General features: G+C 43.9%; 1 protein-coding gene across 2 annotated transcripts in view; it reads right to left on the reverse strand.

Moving 5' to 3' along the window:
• The window catches only part of Fyb1 (FYN binding protein 1), a 72,802-nt gene extending 67,223 nt beyond the window's left edge, over positions 1-5,579 (reverse strand). For both annotated transcript variants that reach the window (XM_041631087.1, XM_041631086.1), the window contains exon 1: positions 4,454-5,579. In XM_041631087.1, the coding sequence (XP_041487021.1) occupies positions 4,454-5,558 (1,105 nt within the window). In that variant the 5' untranslated portion in view covers positions 5,559-5,579. The remainder of the gene's footprint in view (positions 1-4,453) is intronic.
• Between the last annotated feature and the right edge of the window lie 13,100 nt (positions 5,580-18,679).

Raw genomic sequence — 18,679 nt, forward strand, 5'->3', positions numbered from 1 at the left:
AGGGCCAGAGTCTCTCAGGAAATAATTGATGATCAAGTGATGGACAGACATGGCCTCGCTAAATATCCATACTTCCAGGACAGAGATTTCTCTGAGGATTCTGACAGAAAACAAGTAATTTTCAAAGGGGTAAACTCAGGATAGCCTCAGACTTTCTCAGAGGAAAATTTGCTGGCAGAAATTGAAAACGGAGGCTGAAAATGCTTGCTGTAATGTAGAGAGTTTGGATTTTACAAAGCCCAGCATTTACATCCATGGAATAGTTTGCTCAAGAGAACAGGGTTTACACTGAGGATCAGAGAGATGTCTAGAAGTCAGTGAGGGAAGACCAAGCATAAAGTAGCTCAGATCTGACCAAGGACTTGCGCATTGAAGGGAGCCTTTTTGAGGCATTTATATTAAGGAGTTAAACCCAGGTGAGCTGACTGATTGGTTAACAGTAGATACTTCCTCAAGGGTTGCAACCTAGGATAGAAGAAAGGACCAGACATCTTCTGAAAGACAGATTTCCCAGAGTCAAGACGGTGAGAGAATTGAAGTTAAGCCTGGACTTCAGTCTCAAAGTGTGTAAACGTCTGGAGAATACGAGCCTAGCTCAATTTGCAGAAGGCCTCATTGCCTCCTCAGGCTGACCCACACAGCTGAGTAAGTTCTGATTCATGCCCTCACTGCACACACATCCAGGGCTAGTGCCCTGAAATATTCCAATAAGACATCCTTGGTAAACTTAGGTAATCTAGGTAAACCTCCTTCTCAACTTCCAAGTGTACAGTGGCGTGGCTAACTTGGCTCTCTGGAAGACTATTGACCCTCAAGTCTTTAAGATGCATTTGAGCTTTGGGTCCCTGTTTTTATAATGGCCTGCAGCAATGTTGTGGGAAATCCTGCTAGGCACTGAGATCAATTATTTTTCCATTTATAAAAATCCAGTAAGGTCATATTACAAAAGAGTATTCAAAGGGATAACGATGGACCAGAAGGAGGTGATGATAGCCCTGGGATCTGCGGAGGAAATTCTTACCTTCTTCTAGAAATAGGTCACTTGCTGTTGGCATAGCCCTTCCTGCTTCCCCCTTAGGCCGCTAAGGGTGGGGGCTCTCCAGCTGAGCTCTGCTCCAGCCACGGCCCAAGTTCTTCCCAAGGTTTTTTTTTGGCTTATTTATTTCATTTTATGACTGTTTTGCCTTCATATATGTCTGTCCAACACATGTGTGCCTGGTGCCCATTTGCTCTTCTGAGCAAAAAGAATAGAATCCCTGGAAATGGAGTGACAGATGGTTGTGAGCTGCCAAATGAGTGCTGGGGACCAAACCCAGGTCCTCCATTAGAGCAATGGGTATTTGTAACCCCGGAGCTATCATCTCCTTATTCCCCTTCTGGATGTCAAGTTCCTGGCGGCTGGATTAGTTGGAGCAAATACACAAATGAGGAGGGGACACAGCGTTCTGACAGCCTTTGATTAATGCTGGCCCCAGATACATTCCTGTAACTGTTAAGGTCTTAACTGATTATTATTTCCATAGCTAGCACACAGAACAGTTAGTGCTTCTTTCTAGTGTTAAGAACAAGACAAGAAAGACGGCTGAACAGAATGTTTCCTAGCAGGTTTTTGCTACCTCCTACCTACCACCCAGCAGCTGGGCCTGGCAGGGTGATTATGAACCCAGACGATACGATGAATCGTACCGGAACACCTGGAAATTAAGTCTTTTAAGAGAGTCAAAAGAAAGAGAGTGTTTTCACATTTCAATTTAAGAAAGTGTTTAGGGTTTTGTCGTTGTAAATGGTTCTAGTGTTGGTGGGGGTGGAGGAACCAAAAATGTTTTCAGCTATTACATGTTACTGTTATTCCCCATTCGGGAAACAGTGTGATAATGCATGTTTGCAGTTTACAGACAAGACACTGAGAAGATCTCTTCGGGGAGGGGCACTTTGTGTAGAATTCATTTTGTGTCAAAGCTCCATTTAACTGAAAGTACAGACAATATGTGGAAGTTATTAGTAAACTGTGGAGAACATTATAATTTAATACTGAAAAAGCTGGGGGCAGCTAGCTTCATATTAATATCCTTTTGTGGGAGTACACCCCTAGGAAAGTGATGAAAATTCATGCCTTTTCTGTTCCACAAATGAGAGGAGAATGCTAAGCAAACCGATTTCTGCTTTAAGGGAGCTCAAAGTTTTACTGATAGTAATTTTTAAAAAGACACATTTTAACCCAAAGACAGAACAAAAGACAGGGTTGCGGAGTCTTTGGGTACCATTTGTACCTGATTCATCATTTCAGGAGGTCTTATGTTTCATGAAAGGCAGCCAGCATGGGTACTGGGACAGAGATGGGCAGTCTATAGAATCAGAGACATGAGAACACAGTTGCCCTGTGTAGGTAAGCTACAACTTGGACAAATTCCCTAACTGTGCTGGGATAGAATTCCATTTCATTGCTTGCACCGAATACATAGATTAGGATTGTGTGATGTGATGTGAAAGTCCTCTACAAATGGCAAATATTTATCTGGATGTGAAAATAGAGAAGGAGCAAGGCAGCAGGAAGTAGGAAAGAGTACTAGAGGTTTAAAGGCCAAGGGGAAGACACAGACCATTTCGGTAATTTGGAAATTGCTGTAACTACTTTAAGCAAATATAAGATATGGGCTGCTTGGAGCCCATCTCTACATTTCACTGCAAAGCATTTTACCCCCATCAGTAGCCTCACAACTTAGTAGATTGAAAAAAAGAGTCATTTATAAACATCTAGTAGACCTTTTCTTTTTCTAAGCATGCAATCTCTTTTCTTTCCCACCTTAGTACAAGTGAATGGCTAATGTTCTGAATTGTCCCAGGCACCAAGGAATGTATCCCAAAGTCCTTCAGTGTGAGGCTTCATATCAAGCTAGGCACGTTTATCACGGGCACGTCAGAGCTGGAGAAAAAGCTGCGAACTCAGAAAACCTTGGTGGCCTTAGCAGCCATCTAGAATGGTCCTTGCAAGCTGCTATTCCGAGTTGGAGGATACACATCAAATTGGGTGAACTTGATGAATCAAGAAGGGGGAAAACTTGACGATATCAGTCTTGGGGTAATCATCACGGGAACCTGGCTCTGTGATCTTTCTCCACCCCTGGTAGAAACGGCTGTTTTCTCTTGGCCCCAGTCAGGAGCAGGTGGCACAGTCTGGAGGTGATGACAGCTTTGTGCCACCTAGACTTCACCTTATGTTCTCTCTCAGCTAGGCAGAGGGAGCCTGGGAGAAGGTCTACCAGAGACAACGGTTATGCTTAGACCTGCTTGTATCAGACAAGATTTTTCTTTTTAAGGTAGAATCTCACTTAGCTCAGGCTGTCCAAACTCTCTAAAGTAGTCAGTCCCAAGACTTTGAACTTCTGATCTGCCTGCCTCCACATGCCCATTCCTGAGTCACAGGCCTGTACCACCATACATAGATCAAGATGATGATAATTTTATTTGGAAAACCATATGACTTAAAGTGGTATGGTCACTTGTCACTAGCTTGTTTTTCCATCTTACAAGGGACAGCAGTCGTTCGCCATTTGCTAGAATATTAATCACCACAGGCATGAGTGAGCCTTCCTCATCACAACACAGGGTGACAAGTGTTTACAGAGACATTCAGTATCTAATTCCACCCATATACTGTAATATTGCAGTAATGCCTTAGGAAGAAATCTGAACCAGTCTTCTAGAAGGACAGCAAAACACACTTTGTCTGTCTTCATTTACTAGCTATGTATGCCTTCATAAACTGCAATAGTACAGATATTATTGGGAAATTAAAAAAAAACAGCTAAAATAAAAAAAACCTATGAAATACCATCTCCTATAAACTCTCCTGCTTAAATCTTGGGCTTAGACAATATGATCAATAACATTTGCAGCATTGGCCTTTTGTCCTGGATGAGAGACTGCTATTGTGTTGTAGGAAGTGGCTTTACTTCCAAAATGTCATTAGCATTGTCCACTGTGACATTTGAAAATGCCTCCTGACAAGGCAGACATCCTTCGGTCATGACATTTGAGCCCTTCTAGAATGCTGACTTAGAGGTCTGCCCACTTCTCCCTTTGACTGGGGATGGGCATCACATCTCTCTCAATCAACAGAAATAAAACCCAAGGGAATAAACGCAATGGTTATCCTTAAGCAAAACCGCTTATTAGTCAAATAGGTGTATTTCTTTCCCATTATTCCTCTCTAAAAAGTCAGTGTCCCCCACCCCCCCGCCAGGCACTTTCTCATCCAATACTCCAATAGAACTCGGATTTTCGACCTTCTCAGACCTCCTACACAAAGTGAAGAAACCACCAAAGGAAAATTGACCCTATGCTCGCACGAGCATCAGTTATGCAATCGCTCCTTGCTCTAAAGCTTCTCCTAAAAGCTGCAATGCTCTCCACTGTGAGCAAACCACAGTTACTAGCAATGAGAAACACTCACTGTTTGCAGCGTCAGCTTTGCGGAATCTGCTCAGGTCAACATTGGGTGGTCTGTTGGGCTTGGGTGGAGGCGGGCCCAAGACAGACAGAGGAGGCAGAGGCTTCTGCTTGGGGCTTGCTGAATTCTTGTCTCCTTTTTCCTTCTCCTGACTTTGACCCCATGGTGTCCCTGCTGTCAGCTTGGAAGGGGCCTTAGGGAACCGGGCCGGTTCTTCCTGATTCATTTTATTCAGAAAGATGTTCTTTGTAACATCTGTTTTCCTATCTTCTTTTTTCTCTTCAGAGTTTCTGGAGGGCCCTGGGCTCCCTCTGTTTGCGGCAGGTTTCAGAACCACTCCAGGAAAGGGCGAACTTGACGTCCCGCTGTCCTTTTCCTCTGTGTCTTCCCTGGCTGGTTTGAAAGGGCCAGCCTTGCCCTTGGCCCCCAGTGGCACTGGGGGTCCTTTCTGGAGAGCTGCATTTTTAGAGGTGCCTTCCTCGTCCTGAGAGTCCTCTGTACTCAGAGATGGCTTCTGGCCAAAGGTGTGTCTGGGAAATCGGGGTTTGGTGTCAGCATCTTGGGCCGCAGGCATGAACTTGCTCTTAGCTCCGGCCACCTTTGAGAACCCTGGCTTTACATCGTTTTCGGGTACTGGGGGAGTAGGCCCTGGCTTTGGTCCTGGCGTCCTTAAGTCCGACTCTTGGTTCAAATTGTGAAGCTTATTCCCAGAAGGTCGTAAAAACGCCGGTTTAGGATCTTCTTTAGTCAAACTGGTGGGTTTGGGGCTTACAGGTTTCAGAAACCCTGCTTTGATCTCGGGGTCTCTAGAAGCCGAGTTTGGCTGTGTTCCAAATCTTTGGTTCCCTCCACTAGGTTTTAAAAATGGGGGTTTGGGATCCTTGTCAGACTTTTCCTCATAGGTAGGTTTCACTGCCAAGGGTGGTTTTGTGGTCCCAAACTTAGGCGTGTTGCTGGGTCCGGCGGGAGGACTGGCATTTCCTTGGTTGTCAAATAAATTCTTTTTTGCTTGTATTCCCGAAGGCGCGTTTTGGCCGGCAACTTTGAAAGGCCTGCTGTTGGTGGAGACCTCCTCTGTCGGGCTAGTCCCTGTGTTGAACTTCGCCATGAGGGACTTCACATCTGTTTTTCCATCCTACGAGCACAGGGAACAACAAAAGCCAGTTGAGAACCCAGAAGTCTCACTTGCAATTTAAAATACTATACCTTCAAGGGCTTCCTGATCTGCGGCCAGAGTGCTGCAGTGTCGGGGTGCCGCTGATTGGCTGGCCAGCTATTGTAACATTTAAGTTCCTCTATGGCAAAATAAGTAGTGAGGGTTTTTCTGAAAAGGGAGGGCTGTGGCTGTGCATAAACTTCTCTTTGTCACACAGAGACTCACTCGTTTGTGTTGAGAAGGTTTCTCTGTCCCCTCACTGCCTGCCTACTTATCTCATTGGGCTTACTCATGCTCCATATTTCTCCAGACTTTCGCTTCACTTGAAAAACATATGGAAGTGACCAACCAATGAATTCTTCCACATTTTACAGCTGAGACTCATGTGGAAACTGGACTTAAAAAAAAAAAGTAGACGTTGTGAATTTAGGCTCTGTGCTTTGACCCAGCAAAGCAATGCCGGCTTCGTTGTGGCTGGCGAGAGCTTTCCTGTTCCTGTTGCATTTGAAGTCTGTCTGCTATCGGGGAGGTGGTACAAAGCATGCCAGCCCTTCTGAAAGGAACGGGATGAGGTTTCCTCATCTATAAATGCAGAGTGGTACTGTGTGGATGTATGCAGACTAACAGGCCATGAGGTGGAAGCTTCTTTAGGGAAGGCAACAGACCAGCAGTAGGAACTGGCTGGGAGGTCTCATTTCCAGATCTTTCTCTCAGTCTTGTCTCTTCCATAATGACTTTTATCAGTTCCCTGAGGTCCTGCCTCACCTGCCCCCTCATGAGAATTAGGAAATTACTCAGGAAAGACAGCAGATGTTCCCCTTTCTTTGTTAATATAGTCCAGTTTAACCTGGGACAATTAATGGTGGGTGTGTTGGCTCTTTCTTTAAAAAAAAAAAAAACCACGGAGCTTGAGCAGGGAATGTGGCTCAGTTGAGAGAGCATCTGCCTAGTATGCATGAAGCCCTGGCTCAGATGCTTAGCATGAAATAGAAATAAAAAACAGGTGTGGGGGTACACTCTCCAGTGCCAGCGTTTAGGAGGCCGAGCCAAGAAGATCAGAAGTTTATGAAGGTTAAAGTCATCCTTGACTACATAGCGAGTCTGAGACAGAGACAAGACTCAGCTCCATGAGCTCCCGCCTCAAAAAAAAAAAAAAAAAAAAATTAAAAAGCAGGAAGAAGCCCCTCGCTCAGTGCTCTGACCGAAGCTTCACAGAGAAAGAGAAAGCAGTATGAGATACTAGACAGAAGACGTAGCTCACTGATGGGGCAGGTGTCCATCAGGGGCAGGGTTCTGAGCTCAATCTTTAGTGCACAATGTGTGCACATACACACATGGATAGGTGCGCACATGCATGTGTGCACACACAAGCATGCACAAAAGTTTGCTCTCTGGTTGCAAGGAAGTTTATTCCTGAGAACAAATTTTTTGATCCCTACACTCGATAGAAGCGTAATTTATAGTCTTTATGTATAATTTCATTGAGGATTATTACAACCAAGGTGGAACAGCGAAGCCATTTAAGGACCTAGGCTTGGGAGCCAGGTGACAAGGAATAGCCATGAGCTTTCTTATCTCCTCATGCGAACAATGCCATGGTGCTGCTCCAAGGTGCATTAAATGAGTCCACAGGGCAGGCAGGGTGTACAGTGTGAAAGAACACTCTCGCACATTAGACGGCTTCCTGTTTTTGTATAAAGAAGAAACCTTACCGATCATCTCTTCTCCCTCCTTGCTGCACTGCCGGGGAACTGAGCCCGGCTCTGCCAATCGGCTTCGTGCCTTACACAGCACAGGGGAAAACCCTTGAAATACCCCTGGCCATTGTAAAACATCATGCTTATTTTTAGCTCGGAAAATATGGAAGTTGTGGATGTACAGTGGAAACTTTAGTCTCGCCTGCTAATCTGGATCCAGGAGACCTTGCAAGTGTCTGCACTAACGGAGGTCTGGACCTTGAAGCTATCTGACTGAGGCACAAGCCTTGGCTTCGCTATGTAGCATGACATCTATCAGGTTATTGACTTTTCTGATCTGCTTTCTTAATCTCTGAAATCGGAACTCTAATCCCACTCGTCATTCTGTTCTTGTTTGTTTTGGCAGAGATTAAATGGGTTAATACAAGTGGTTAGGTATTTAGCTCAGTGATAGAGTACTTGCTTAGCAAACACAAGGCCTTAAGTTTGGTCCTTAGCTCTGAACAAACAAAAAATATATAAATAAATGGATTAGGAATTAAATGCAGCACTTAACAACTGATTTTTTTCTGCCATCATAATTGTTTCTAATTCATTCATAATATAGCATCGTCTTTTCCAGATAGAGTCAAAATTGAATTATTTGCACTAATGTATCTTCAAACAAACACACTTGTCAATTACACACAGAGTTATGGTGTTTGAGTCTGAGTCACTGTCCTCTTGAGTGTTTTCAGTGGATGCTGCAAATGGGGAGGGAGGAGTGACGGGACCCTTGAAGAAACAGTGAGGATAACCAGGCTCCCTGGTGTGTTTGGCACATCAGCAACCTGAACTGCACAAGAGGACAGTTTTCAGGAGTCAGCTCTCTCCTTGCACCGTATGGGTCCTGGGCACTGAACTCAGGCCATTTGGCTTGGTGGCAGGCATTTCTACCTACTGAACCATCTCATCAGCTCCCCAGCCCCCTTTTAAAGTAAAAGCAATGCATAAATATTCAATTTGTAATGAAACTAAAATGCAAGACTATTAATGTTTAATCATTGTTGTCTTCTTTCATCAATGACAAAATAAAAATCTAGCTATTCATGTTAAAATTGAAGCTAAGGGTTGATAACCTTAGATGATTTAGCTTAGTAAAAATGCCACAGTCAGACCAAAGGAAGTGTGAGTGGCAGGTAAGTACTCTCCTACTGAGCTACATCACAAATGCTTGCATAGATTTTAAAGTGCAAAAGATATTTGAATGATAAACAACTAATGAAAATCAAAAGTAACTTGGAAGCTCAATTTTGACCTTGTTAAGATGTGTTCACCATTCTTGGGATTAAAGCAAGAGGAGAAGGAATCATCTCTGTGGGTGTTGTTATTCCTTCCTAGGCAAAATGCACAAGAGAAAAAAAAATGTTTTTCTGTGATGGTCTATAATGTGCTTAATCTCTAGGGAAAGATAAGTTAATAATAACCATTTATGCATTTTTTAAAGAAGTTTGTTGATAATTTTTAGATTGTGGGGCATGTCTTCCCTCTTTTGTTGGTACGTTGACTCACTTGCTCTGAATCCTGATTCTTCTCACTGGCCACCATTTTTTCTTACTCCTGGCGTGATCGCCAACATCAGGACCACAGGTACAGTGGCATCATAGGACAACCTGAGGCTGTGAGGGGCTCATGCATAATGAAAAAAAACCTCTGGGAAGCCAGCCGTAGTCCTTTCCACAGTTTACCCGATTACACACAAGGAACAGGAAGTCGGAGAGAGCAAGGACAGGAAAGGCCCAGCTTTCATGATGGTGATAATGATGCCACTCTGCCAAAGACTGGCTGTAAGGCATAACGAAACACAGAGAAAACAGAAACCCTTCCCCAACCTGCAAAAGTTCTCCATCTTGAAGTAGTAAGCAAGTCATTGAAATGTCATGGATTCAAGAAGATCAAACTAACATAGAGAAATAATTTTCAGGCATAGTGGTTTGCTTTGTAGAAGAAAGACAATGACAGATACATTTGCACAGACACTCACACCCAACATGAATGCACCCATATGCATACATGTGTATGCACACACACACATTCAAGAAGCAGAATGCTGTCTCTTCTCCTTGAAGGTATTTCATCTGGTTTACCTGGTATACTTGGAAGAAGGCATTTTTTTAATCTTAAAATGAACATTCTTGAAACTCCTTATTATCAGAAATTATCCAATAAAGTTATGAAGAGGTAGTGGAAGGTGGAAATATAATACTTATGATAAAACCCTAATCAAATACGAAGATGGTAAGCCCCAGTATAGACCAACAGATATACAAAGAGATTTATTTCCCTCCAACAGCATTGCACAAACATTTAGGTCATGATAATTTGCATATTTAGTGTGTACACTGCCTACTTGGTGCAACGTAAAAGCAAGGACCTGATTTTACTTTCCTTCCCTCGTTAGGAACATGCCTCCTCCCACGCAAACATCCCCTTCAGGCCTGGAACTTTCTCCCACAATATGCATTAAATACACCCACTGATGGGCTGAATCAACTTGATTTTCCCTGTGACTGATCCACAGAGAAGCTGGAAAATTATTTCTTCACTTCTTGGTTGACCTCAGCCACGAATCTGTTCTTACATCTCCATCCCATTGCAAAAGGGCTGTAGTGGGTTCCAGTCAGCTGAACTTCTGAGGCTGGAGTGAGTGCAAGGCCCCTTCTCAACAGGATGTGGGAACTTGTCTCTCACCGCAAACTTAGTTCCTGAGAGCAGGAGCTGAGTGCTTCAGAGGGCAGGGCATTGGTGGGAGGAGCTGACAGCCTTAGTTGCGACAACCCTTTCTACATGAGGAGGTGGAGGTGATTTTTTTTTGATATCTCTCCAGCCAGCAATGCCTTATCCTCAGTGGCTTACACTTTGAGGGAAAGTGTCCCATGAAGAATACAACTGGCACCCATGGGCTCTCCCAAAGCTGTGTGTGTTTGTCTATTTCTTTATGGTGGGTTAGCCTGATTATGCTGTCAGAAAACTGTGGGTATCACATTGTAGCATTGGTTCTAATGTTACCCAAAGCACCTGTTAAAACCAGGATCTTTCTCTTGTTTCTGCTTTGTAAATGGGGGGTGGGGGAAGCAAGAGACTTTAGCAAGCCATAGAGCCCTGATGCTGATGGCTTGGCTCCCAACTGCCTTACATTGACAAAGAGGCAACCAGCAGGATTTTCATATTCCCCCTCAAAGACTAGGATGTCTTCTTGATGTGAGCAGAGATGGGATGCAGAGAACACAAAGGATGATAATATAGATTCTATAGATACTATAGAACAATGAGCAGTCCTAAAATTGCTTGTTTTGCTTTTTTAACCTATATACATGTGTGGGCATAAATAATAGGATGGCGTATATTACAGCAAACTCAACCTACATTAGTTTAGGATTTTTCAAGTTCCTTTAGCTTCCATTATCAAAGTGTATGAAATTCAAAGATTGTCTTTGAATAATTTACATTTTATTTCATTTTTTTGATTTTCGAGACAGGGTTTCTCCATAGCTTTTTGGTTCCTGTCCTGGAACTAGCTCTTGTAGACCAGGCTGGTCTCGAACTCACAGAGATCCGCCTGCCTCTGCCTCCTGAGTGCTGGGATTAAAGGCGTGCGCCACCACCGCCCGTCAATAATTTACATTTTAACTATTGAGCTTATAGATACTTGTAAAAAGTTTTGATACGTATGTTTTACATTATTTGGTTCTTGGGGGATTACTGCTTATTCTATAATACAGGATAAGTTCTTCTGTTTTTCCTGTGTCTCCAATTGTCTTGGCTTTCTGTTACTCTTTCTTGTGATGGTTCACTAAAAACAGCAGGAGAAAATTTATTTGCTGAATACATATAAATATCGTATTGACTGAGAAGCTCGGCTGAGGCATGAGATTTGCTCAGATGGCAATGCACTGACTGAGACAGGCGGCAACTGCTACTCATGGGGGGGGGGGATTCAGAGTTTTAAGTTAAGTAAACAACAGACATTAAGAGAAGAGTGAGGAAGATTCCAGAGCAGAAACAGATGGTATTTTGAGCTATTACTTCCCAGGCATTTCTGTCTCATTTCCTAACCCATCCCATTCTGTCTCTTCCCCTTTTGAACACTGAAGGAAGCACATGCAGTAACTGTTTAATGTCGCCCTTCAATGATACTATCACCAATCACCTTCAATGACACCTCTAGTGTCAGCCTTCAGTAACACAATCACCTGACACCTCTTGCTCTCCCCCCCACACCCACAGTGACAAGTCTCTGAGGAGCTAGGCTGCTTCCTTCTCCTTTGGTGTCATAGGGCTCTTCACTGGACCATGCCCTTTCTCATTAAAATTATGATGCTCTCTGTTTCACACTTCCTATGCTAGACATCTTGCTCTTGGTACCTTGCCATTCTCTTTCCCTCAACTTTCCAGAGGACTTCATGACTTCATATGCTTAGGGTTCTCATTCCTTCACTCACTAATTCAATCATTCATTTATTCATCAAACATCCATCCATCCATCCATCCATCCAGATAGTGGTTCATCCTACTTGAGAGTTCTAGATATCCATTGTGTACACTCTAAATTTAGTGTATCTCACTTTGACACTCCTTAGTTTATTACCTGTTCTTTATTCCAGGGTATGAATCACCTCCATTTACTCTTATATTTAGCAAAAATTTATGTATTCTGGTGTCTTATTGCTAATTCTATGATTGGGAAGAATAATCACATTATTAAGTGTAAAATTTCATATACAAGAGAAGGAAAATTCTGGCCTATGCTATCATATAACCTCTTGAGGACACCTTGATTCACTTAGAGGAACCAAATCAGTCACTTAAAAACTAACATTCTGTGGCTCCATTCACATGAGGTACCCAGTGTAGCTGAATTCACACAGGCAGGGAAGCTGCCAGAAGCTGGGGAGGAAAGGAATGGGGAGTTAACACTTAATAGATGCCCAGTTTCAGATGGGAAACATTAAATGTTCCTAGAGATGGTGAGGGCTGCACTACAATGTGACCATATGTGATACAGAATTGTAGACTTTACACAGCCTTAAATTCCTATTGAAATACACACACACACACACACACACTCTCTCTTCTCTCCTTCCCCCTCATTCACACACACACACACACACACACACACACACACACTCTTCTTTCTCTCCCCCCTCATTCACACATATACGCACAACACACACACACAATTGGACTGGGCAAATGCCTCAGTGCTTAAAATGCTTCCTTCTCAACCTGAGGACCTATGTAAAGTCTGGATGGGATTGGTGGCTACCTGTAATTTCAGCCTTGGAAGGCAAAGGCGGGGGGAATCCCTAGAGCAAGCTAGCTATTGAGACCAGCCCCACTTTTAAGCTCTGGGTTCAATTGTGAGACTAACTCAATGAATAAGATCGAAGAGCTCTGTAGTATGAATCTCTGATTCCCCACTAGCCTTAAATTCCTATTGAAACTCTCTCTCCCCCCCCCATCCACACATACACACACACTCTTCTTTCTCTCCCCTCATTCACACACATACACACAACATACACACACTCTCTTATTTCTCTCCCCCCTCTCATTCACACATACACAAAACACACATACACAACACACACACACATTTACACAAATGAAAAAGGAAAAAAAAATGTCAGATTTTCTGTTAACTATGTTCTACAACCATACAAAAATTCAGTAAGCTTAGTTAAAATCAGGGTTTGGAGAAGTGTTAAATCAGATATGATGTAATAGATAATATTGGCTCAGTGTCAAATACTAGCATGGATAAGGCAAACAAGAAACTATTAGAATGGTAGAAAGATGACTTTAAATGACCAAAGTTGTTGGTCAACACAGCAAATACAGGTATTTTGGGTGGTGTCCTGTGACATGAAGACGTCTGAGGATAGGAAGCACAGGTTGGGGGTAGCAGCATCATCTTAAGGACTCTTTCCCTCCCTCCCTCCCTCCCTCCCTCTCTCCCTCTCTTCCTCCCTCTCTTCTTCCTTCCTTCCCTCTTTCTTTCCTTTGTTACTCTGTCTCTGTCGCTCTCTCTCTCTCGGAAATGAAATTTCCCTTTAGTGTCAAAACATTATGGACACATTGGGTTGATCTTCAGTGCTTCTAGTGAAGCAGAATTGAGCTCCCGGGATAATGGGACTGTCACTCCATAAATCTAATAGAAGATACCAGTGGAAGTCCAAAGACAGAAATCAAATCATGGGGAAATGTGGTGGAACTTGGGAACCAGCTCTAAAGAAGAATGGAGGATATAGAAACCAACCACTTTCACAAGGCACTTGGCAAGAAGACCCCGATACCAGCATGGTCTTATGGAACCAACTAAAGGCCTGAGCCATTGAACTTGGTTCTGTCTGAGACCCTGACTTAAGACCACCTTCCATTGTTACAAGCCACAGTCATAGTACTTTGCAACAGAAATCACTAGAAACCAAAACATGTACCTCCATCTGAAATCCCTTGTGCTAGGTTTCTATGAGATTCGAAGTGCTTAAATGGATGACGTTTAGAAAAGAAGGGCAGGAAGGGTTCTTCTCGTGATTGCATTACAGGGTCACCATTTATTGCTGTCCTTTTCTTCCCAGGTGGCATCCAACTGTGTTTAATGATTAGTGACAAGCAGCAGAGGGGACTTGGCACTTAACCTGCCCAAGCCAAGTCATAGGCTATTCTGGCCTGTTTTCAGGAAGCTTGCCCCAGCAAGCCAGTTACCCGAGTGAGTCAGTTACTATATTGTTGCTGCAACAAGAGACCGGAAGAAAACAGTAGCTCAGGGAAAAGAAAGAACGGTTTATTTTGCCTTACGGTTTTTGAAGGTATAGTCCACCATGGCTAAGAAGTTATGGTGGCAGAAGAAGGCATCCGGTCACGTTATACCACATGCTGAATGCCTGTGCTCAGCTCAATTTCCGTCTTTTTTGGTGGTTGTTGGCTCTCAGCCTACAGAATGGTCCCCTCTCAATCTGGGCTAGGTCCTTCCACATCGATTAATCTAACCCTTATACACCTCCAGAGATTTGTTTCCATGGTGACTCTGAATGCCATTCAGATCACAGCTAAGATTAACCACCAACCAAAGAATATGCTGTGCTTATACAGCCTCATGGCTTTCCTGACTTCCTGTTTCTGCAACTAGGCTGGTTAGCAAAGTTACATGAGCAGGGTGAATCTGGGGCTATCCGCATTACCAGAGAATTCCCAGACTAGCTTCTGATACGAAAATATCTTTTGGCTTCTACAGTTTCCTACTGGCTTCTTACATCTATTTGAACACATACTTGATTTTCTCTGGCGATTGGGGCAGAGGCTATTCCAATTCTTCCTCTCACACTCAGTAACTCTACGGTAATTAAGAACAACCTTCAGCCTGGTCTACAGAGCTAGTTCCAGGACAGGCTCCAAAGCCACAGAGAAACCCTGTCTCGAAAAAACAAAAACAAAAACAAAAACAAAAAAAGAACAACCTTAGCCCTGAGCTTTAGTCACAAGCAAGGAGGTAAAATTGGGTCTTACAGCTAACCCAGTTGAATTGGTGGCCCTAGCATTGAGTCACGGTGTCTGAGAAAGAAACAAAGCCTTAAACATGGGGCCACAGTTTTACAGAAAAGTAGCAAAGTAAGGGACTTGTCCTGATGCCCCCCAGGACCTCAGTCTTTGTCTCTCTTGCTCTCCGGCCCTCCTCAGTGTGGTATTGAACCTCACTCTGCAGCTCTGTCTTGCACACACACTCCACTCCTCACTGTGGGATTGGTAGCTTCACTGACAGCAAATACACTTATGGGTGCTGGGCCAGGAGATTTTGGGGCATCACCTAACAAATATAAACTTAATTCAATAAAGCAATCGAGGCACAGACATCCCATTCATTTACCCACTGCTCACAGACGGCACCTGGTCTAACTAACAAACCAAACAGCTCTAACCAATCTCAGTAGCCAGAGAGGGACCAAACCTTCTCATGAGACATGGTTTACTTTCTCTATGTTCTTGTTGTTAGAAACATGGCCTCAGAGACAGCTCCCAGCACCATCTCAGACAAATGCATGGCTCAGGCACATCCCTGAACTTCCCTGCCTTGGTAACTTCTGATGCAAGTGGGATCTGAAAACAGCATCCAAATTGCTGAGTCCTTCCCAGCCATCATGTGCACTTAGGCTTTGGGCCACTAGATGTCAGCATAACCGCTCTGTGAGGCCTTTCAGGACCAGCATTTCTCCTCTGGAGGGAAGTGGAGAGAAGGGTCTTCTGGTTCCCAGGAAGAAAAGTGTGTGTGTGTGTGTGTGTGTGTGTGTGTGTGTGTGTGTGTGTGATGAACCAAATGGAAGTTAAAGAGATGGAAATGACAAGGAAGTAGAACTGACTTCAACCTGCGAAAATGATGTACTTCCTTCCCTGCCTTTCTTTCCTCTTTTTGAAATACCCTGCCAGCTCTCTCACAGGGTTCCTGGAACTGGCTACAATTCCTCGGATACAAATGATTGCCTTGAGGAGAGCATTTTAAAGATGGGAGTATGTTGGAAGAACAACTTCATCTGTCTCCCCTTTGCCTGTTGTCTGTTGCTCGTTTCTCGGGACATTAGACTCATTGTGTGTCTGATCTCATATATGTATGTGTTGATCTATGTGTCTCCTCAGGCAGCTCCCCCCCTAGCAGGAAGAGAGCGGCTGTATTCACCTATGGCTTTGCTTGTGGGACGACAGAGTTTATTTTTCTACACAAGCAAACTTGTACCTGGTGCCAATATATTTTATACAACAAGTTCCAATAACTTAATGCTACCTATTAGTACTCAATATGTAACTTTATCACCACAACAAACCCACGAGGCCAGAATAATCACTACATCCATTTGTTAAAGAAGAAAACTTACAGACATCAAATGGCTCTTTCAGAGTTACATGGCAATAGGAGGCAGAGTCTAAAGTCCGTTCTCTTTTAATGACTCCACTATAAATCTAGTATAAAGGGGAGGGGGAAAACAGCCTAATACATTTTTCAAAAGCAACAGCCGCACATGCAAGAGAACCAAAGCTTGCAACCCAAACCCGTAGTTACTGGCCATTCTCAACGCCTTCCTTGGCTGACTCGTGGCTGTTAGTCATTATCTATCCAGTGTGCCAGGGCCTCCTTGGAGAAGAAGGATCATGGCTATTGCTTCTTTCCTTTGTCAGTGTGGGAATCTCACAGAAACCCCGTGCTCTGCCACATCTTAAAGTCCGAAGGAAACCGAATGTAGTTTCCCCTGCCCCCATTAGCAGGACAAACACACATTTGTTAAGCGCGAGAACGAGGCAAGTCGTTGGTGCCCAGCTCTGCAGGCAGTAGGATCGTGCCTCTGGCTCTGTTGCAAGGCTAGAGGTTTGCAAGGCACAAGAGGCCCAGCTGTCTTTTCTATCTGCTTTTCTCCCTCCTGGCTAAGATAAAGCTGAGATTTAGCATCTGATGTCCATCTCCTCTCATGTTTTCCAACAGAACATGTCTTTCCCTCACTTACTCAGCCAGGACAATCTGTCCTGCCAGAATCTAGAGGTGGCATCATTCCCTGCTGTAAAAGTCCATGCACTGATGGGAGAGATGAGACCTGGGCATCCTTGTTACCTGGTTGCTGCAGAAGAAGGTAGGAAGGCGACTAGGCTCAGTTAGTGGGTTTTCCTGGGGGCCATGCCTCGGCTTCCCCCGCTTTTAGCTGCTGTGTCTGTCCTGCATACAAACACCAAGAAATAGCGGCACGTTCTGATGCCTGGCAGGGCTGTGTGTAGGGGAATGGTTGGATGAGCTGCCCCTTCTTCCCCGTACCAGGCTGACACACAGAAAAGTTCACTTCTGTCCTCAGGATATTGAGTAAAAAGGGGAAAAGACGGGAACTGAAAAGTGTCTATTCAGCCCAGCTACTTCTGCTGACCTTCCCACCAAGCATGTGATATTCAAAAGAGTGAAACCAAAGCTCCGGTGGCCACCATTGTACAAGAGGGCGAAGACTTAGGGAGGATTTTGTTCCCAAGATCTGTCTGTACTCCTGGACCTGTCACTTTGTGGTGGAGGCCGAATTGTACTCTTGATTGGGAAAGTCCCACCAACCAATGTGTGCAATAATTGGGGCCCAACTCTGGCTGTGGTCTAGAGATGAAATGGGGTGCGTGCAGGCAGCATGTGCGCTGGAGAGCCCCATGGACTCACTTCTAATGTTCTCGTCATATTTCAAACTCAGAGGCAAACATGGTCCTAGATGATAATCTTTGGTAAGAAACTATCGTCAGGATTTTACAAATTTCACTTAATTTCTTTCTTCATTCGTGATCTTAAGGACAAATATGAAAATCAAGTACTATTCCGAGTCCAGTGAACAGGACAAGTTGTTTCTCTTCATGGCTATGATCTTGTAGAGGTCCCCTTATAGGTTACTGAATCACACAGCCCACTTGCCCTCTCTGGTCAGTGACCTGTTTCAGACAGCTCTCCTTTATTAATTTGTTTGTTTAAATATTTATTTATTTTTGAGACAGGGTTTCTCTGTAGCTTTGGAGCCTGTCCTGGAACTAGCTCTTGTAGACCAGGCTGACCTCAAACTCACAGAGATATGCTTCTCTCTGCCTCTCAGGTGCCGGGATTAGAGGCACCTGCCACCACAGACAACTCTCAAAACAAGGAGAATTTCTTACATTTTAAAAAGGACTGTAAAATGAACAAATGAACAGATTAGTTAGAGTGGAAGTTAATCCTTCCCTCTGTGTTCCTCATCAGTTGTCAGACAGTGTCCTCTTCTTGTTCTTTCTAAGGAAACTGAGAGCTACACTCATGGGGCTGATGTCCCTCCACAGGGTGCATTTGGGGTTCTTTACCCTCACAAAACATCCCGTTAGTGTGGCGTTTTGACATCTCCTGGGCTGTAACAGTCTGAAAATGAATTTTGTTTGCACACTCGATGTGGAAAAGGGAGAGTGTCTCCACTGTGAGTCTTTCAGGATAACATGTGGCCCTAGCACTTCCTCCTCCATCAAGAAAGACAATGCATCATGAAGAACATGTTTTCTGTTAACTGTAATTGCATTATGTCTTAAAAAGAAACCGATGGGCTGGGGGAAAACCCTCAGTGGGTAAAGCAGTTGTCATACAATTATGAGAAGTTGAGTTGAAATCCACAGAACTCAGATAGAGTCAGGTGTGACAGCATGTACCTGCACTCCTAAAGTTCCTATGGCAACATAGAAAGCTCACAGTTCTGCAAGCCTAGTAATACAATGGCGAAGAGAAAAGAGACCATGTCCCAAACAAGATGAAAGGTGACAAACCACAACCCCAGAGAAGCTAGGTAAAAAAAGAGGACCCTAAGAGAGACACAC

Source organism: Microtus oregoni, unplaced genomic scaffold (genome assembly GCF_018167655.1).
Source record: "Microtus oregoni isolate MIOR12 unplaced genomic scaffold, Mior012 000036F_ref0000092, whole genome shotgun sequence".
Lineage (NCBI taxonomy): Eukaryota > Metazoa > Chordata > Mammalia > Rodentia > Cricetidae > Microtus > Microtus oregoni.